This window comes from Myotis davidii, unplaced genomic scaffold, assembly GCF_000327345.1.
Source record: "Myotis davidii unplaced genomic scaffold, ASM32734v1 scaffold120, whole genome shotgun sequence".
Classification (NCBI taxonomy): Eukaryota; Metazoa; Chordata; class Mammalia; order Chiroptera; family Vespertilionidae; genus Myotis; species Myotis davidii.
The window spans coordinates 3,420,937-3,426,048 of record NW_006294778.1 but is presented as its reverse complement, the minus strand read 5'-3'; the positions used below and the strand labels follow the sequence as shown (position 1 = coordinate 3,426,048).

Below are 5,112 nucleotides of genomic sequence, written 5' to 3'. Positions count from 1 at the left end.
GCTGTGTCCCCAAACCAAAACCACCATAGTGTGGTCTTCTATAGCTTTAGACCTTGCCAGAATCTAGTACCAGCCCCTTCCTCTGTCCTTGGAGTAGTGGTAGCTACCCACTGTTGCTACCCTTGCCTGGGTACTTCATTATCCCTTGACCTTGCCTACACCTTGGTAAATAGTCTTTTATTAAACTTCTTTTCCTACTGGGACCTTGAATGGTACAAAAAATAATACAAAAGTCGGGAACTCACATATATGAAATTTTGTATGACATAAATAACAGAAGACATGTTATATAATAGGTGTATATTAGGATGCTTTGAAGAAATATTTTAAATCTTGGCAATGTTAGTCAATATCAAAGTTCACAGACTTGGCCTCCTTGCCCTCTTACTGGGTTTAAAAAAACATACCTGGCCGAGACCGGTTTGGCTCAGTGGATAGAGCGTCGGCCTGCGGACTGAGGGGTCCCGGGTTCAATTCCGGTCAGGGGCATGTGCCTGGGTTGCGGGCACATCGCCAGTAGGAGATGTGCAGGAGGCAGCTGATCGATGTCTCTCTCTCATCGATGTTTCTAACTCTCTATCTCTCTCCCTTCCTCTCTGTAAAAAATCAATAAAATATATTAAAAAAAAAAAAAACATACCTGTACATCAATCTTCCTCTTTCTCTTGCATTCATTCTTCCCCATTCACCATTTTCAAAGGCATCTTTGGCTGCTGCTACTGCTTTATCAACATCCGCCAAAGAAGCATAGGATACTTTGCATATTGTCTATTTCAAGATGAGTGAAAATAGGCTAAAGGTTATTTTATAGTGAGATATATGAATATGCTTTTTTGAATTAATATTATATTATAAAATCCAGAGAATGTTATGATGGAAACCCAATACATCCAGTAATAGAGTAACAAAAAAAGGAGACCCCCAAAACAATTTTAACATAAAAATTGTGAGCCTGAAATTTGGTATTTCTCATGTCACACTACATTATGGAAAGATTCATTTAGGACAACTATAACTATTTCTCCTAGTGCCTTAAGGAAGTTGAGTTTCTTGCCACGGAGCTTGCAAAGTTTGAAAAATTTCCCCACAGCTTTATTGTGTAGGTGTGCCTCTGATGTGTATATGTATCTGTCTAAATTCATCATAAATATTCATTCTATAAAATAGGCTACAGTAGTTAACAGCAGCCAGGACCGGAACTGAATAGTTGAAAAGAATGCAGGAAGTACATTTATATGAAGTGCTCAGAGGCAGAGTGATAGAATAAAGTAACTTCTTGAGACTGTCTGTCCGACAACTGTGTACAAACTAAAAATCCACGACCAGTGGTCACTATGCCCACTGAGCGATTACTCACAGAGCCGTCTGTTGGGTTGATAGTGTCGTAAGTCTTTCCATCTTCAGCATCTGTGAACTGTCCATTTATGAAACACTGATATGGCATATTTACTGTCATTTCATTGACCTCCTTGGAAACCTAAGAGAGAGTTATAGTAATAGATTCAATAGGTTTCTGTGCTTACCCATTTTTTTTAAAATATATTTTTTATTGATTTTTTACAGAGAGGAAGGGAGAGAGATAGAGAGTTAGAAACATTGATGAGAGAGAGACATCGATCAGCTGCCTCCTGCACATCTCCCACTGGGGATGTGCCCGCAACCCAGGTACATGCCCGTGACTGGAATCGAATCTGGGACCTCTCAGTCCGCAGGCCGACGCTCTATCCACTGAGCCAAACCGGTTTCAGCTGTGCTTACCCATTTGATACTGACTAGCAATAAAGAAGCTACTCCCTAGTGCAGAGGGAGAAGTTAAGTCAGTGGGATTCTAGTTGCTACTTTCCGAAGAGACAAATATATGTAAGGTCTGGGCCTCACGATGTTCAGGCTGGTTACTGAGGCAGGAGGTTGGCATCTGTGATGATGGAAGTGTTTGAGGCTGGGCTTTATAAGATCTGATTTTTTTCCTTATACAGATGAAGAAACATTAACACAAAGGACCTCCAGATAATGGACACACTACCATCTAGTGGCAACACCTATGGAGTGCAGCCATTGCTTTTATTTAAGCCTTGAAATTGCCTTTATCAATAGGTTTCCTTTTACACTGGTGCCATTTTGACTGATGCCATTTTCTTTCCTGATGTTCCTCCTCATTTCCACTTTCTCTTTCTCACATGTGTTGCCTAAGTTGCACTCTCCACAATTAGCTAATAAGTGCTGAAAGAAAAGACTGTCAACCAAAAATTCAATTTACAGCAAAAGATACCCTCCAAGAACAAATGAGAAATTAAGTCATTCCCAAATGAACAAAAACCGAGAGAATTCATTGCTATCACATTACCCTTAAAAGTACTAATAGTTGTTCTTTGGGCTGAAATGATAGCACACAAGACAGTAACTTAAGTCTACATGAAGAAATAAAGAACACTGATAAAGGTAAATACAAAAGTCAGAATAAATGTAAAAAATGACTGCATGAAGCAGTAATTATAAAACGAGGTTGGTGACTTTATAATGTATAAAGTTGTAATTTGCATGACCATAGTAGCAAAACTGAAGGTTAGGGAGCAGAGTATGTTGCAGCAAAGTTTTTCTATACTGTTGGTATTAAGTTGGAATGAATCTGAACAGGAAAGTTTTAAGCAAAAATGTCCATTGTAATCCTCAAGGCAACTACGAAGAAAATAATCAGAACTATATAGTAAAAGTAACAGTAAGGGATTAAACGGGCACACTAGACAATATCCTTTTAATGCAAAAGGAAGCAGTAAAGACAGAATAGAGAAAAAAAGGCATAAGACAAGACATATAGAAGCACAAGTGACAAAAGAACAAATAGATAAACTAGGCTTAATCAAATTTTAAAACTTTTGTGTGTCAAAGGACACTATCAAAAGAGTAAAGAGAAAGTCCACAGAATGAGAGAAAATATTTACAAGTCATATATCTGATTAGGGTGAAAATAACCTCAAAACTTAAAAAGACAAACTCCCAATTGAAAAATAGGCAAAAGATCTGAATAGATATTTCTTCAAAGAAGATCTACAAATAGCCAATAAGCACACGAAAAGACGCTCATCACTAATCATTAGGGAAATGGAAATTAAAACCACAATGAAATACCAGATTACACATATTAGGACAGCTAAAATAGAAAAGACAGAAAATAGCAAATAGCAAATGTTGGTGAGGACATGGAGGATTAAATTTTCCTACATTGCTAGTGAGATTGTAAATGGTGTAGCTAATTGTGGAAAAGAGTTTGGTAGTTCCTCAAAAAGTGAAATATATGCCTCATCAATTTACTCCTAAATATATACCCAAGAGAACTGAGACTATATGTGCACACAAAAACTTACACGTTCATTTTCATAGAAGTATTATTTGTAATAGTAAAAAAGTAGAAACAACCCATATGTACATGAAATGAGGAATGGATAAACAAAACGTAGTGTGTCAACACAATGGAATATTATTTGGCCAGAAAAAGGAATGAAATAATAGCACATTCTACAACATGGTTGAATCTTGAACAAATTATGCTAAGTAAAAGAAGCCAGATGCAAAAGGCCACATATTGTATAATTCCATTTATATGAAATATCTAGAATAGGCAAACATGGAGACAGAAAGTAAATTAGTGGTTGCCAGGAGCCAGTGGCCAGAGGAGGAGGGCCGAGAATGACTGCCAACGAATACAGGATTTTGTTTGGGAGTGATAAAAATGTTCCATGATCACATAGTGGTGATGGTTACATAACTCTGAATATACTAAAAACCACTGAATTTTACACTGTGAAAGGGTGAATTTTATGGAATCTGAATTATATCATTTTTAAAAAGATTAAAAAAATTGATTTCAGAGAAAGGAAGGGAGAGGGAGATGGAAACATCAATGATGAGAGTGAATAATCCATCGGCTGCCTCCTGCACACACTCTACTGGGGATTGAGCCTGCAATCTGGCTATGTGCCCCAACTGGGAATCGAACCATGACCTCCTGGTTCAATGGGTGATGCTCGGCCACTGAGCAACACCGGCTGGACTGAATTATATCTTAACACAACTGTTATTTTAAAAACAAGTGGATGAAAGATATAGCATTTTTAATAGTATAGGAATCTTAATGATTTAGATTTTAAACACCATAGACTTACATAATCCACTACTAGCTCTTCTTCCTGATCTTCTCCTCTTAGTTTCCTCACGACTTTTTGGATGAAGTCTTCAAACTTGGTGGCCATATAGACATCTTCATTCTGTAACTGAAGCCCACCACATTTCTGTCTGATCTCTTCAACCAGCCTTAAAGCAAGAACCAGCTCGTGTTACTCACATTTATTAAAGGACTTAGGGGAGCTGTGTTATTATAGTTGTCATTTTCAAAGTAAAACATGTCACATGCCTATATATATCCTATGAAGTCTTCTATGATAGCAATCAGAGAAATTGATAACACCAGAAGAAAAAAAAGTAAAACGCTGTGTGGAAGGACAATGGCAGTTCGTTATAAGCTTAAAGGGAAAAGAAAGCAAGGCAAAAATATTTTAATTACTTGCAATACAAGCAAGATAATAAGGGGCTCATAAAATCAGTTCCTTTTTCTTTCAAATGTAGTCAAGGAGTAATAAAATAAAGGAAATTTCCTAGCTGTAAAGATTATGAGAAACACAAGTCATATTTTTTGGGGGGGGAGGGGGCATTGCACTGTTTATTTCTATTAGTGACACTGTGCTTTTAACACATGACAGTCCCTGTAGAGTGGGTGCAGTCAATGGTGAAGTACAGGAGCAGGGAAAACTTCCGAGAAAAGCACAGCAAAAGGTGATATTTCTGAATATTAGAGACACGGAAAAAAATGACATTCTCCTTTTCTCTCTTCTCATGTAGGGATTTCACAATTTAAGTATATGGGCCCTGTAGAATTCTTTCTCTCTCCGTGATCAACAAGAGGCAAAGGCGAGTGCTTTAACCTCAACAAGTGGTCTTAGTTGAATCTACCAGAAAAAAGAAAGGTGATTGAAACCCTCTCCTTTAGGCCCTAAAAAAAAAAAAGAGAGGAGAGGAGTGCAGATTGGTTTGGCTCAGTGGATGAGCATTGGCCTGGGG

At 37.6% G+C, this 5,112-nt stretch overlaps 1 protein-coding gene across 1 annotated transcript in view; it reads right to left on the bottom strand.

The window, feature by feature from the left end:
- The window catches only part of ALDH1L2 (aldehyde dehydrogenase 1 family member L2), a 62,766-nt gene that overhangs the window by 27,812 nt on the left and 29,842 nt on the right, over positions 1–5,112 (bottom strand). Inside the window, exons 10-12 of the mRNA XM_006769392.2 lie at positions 4,161–4,308; positions 1,358–1,477; positions 641–768 (exon numbers count right to left, since the gene is read on the bottom strand). Of these exons, the coding sequence (XP_006769455.1) occupies positions 641–768; positions 1,358–1,477; positions 4,161–4,308 (396 nt within the window). The remainder of the gene's footprint in view (positions 1–640; positions 769–1,357; positions 1,478–4,160; positions 4,309–5,112) is intronic.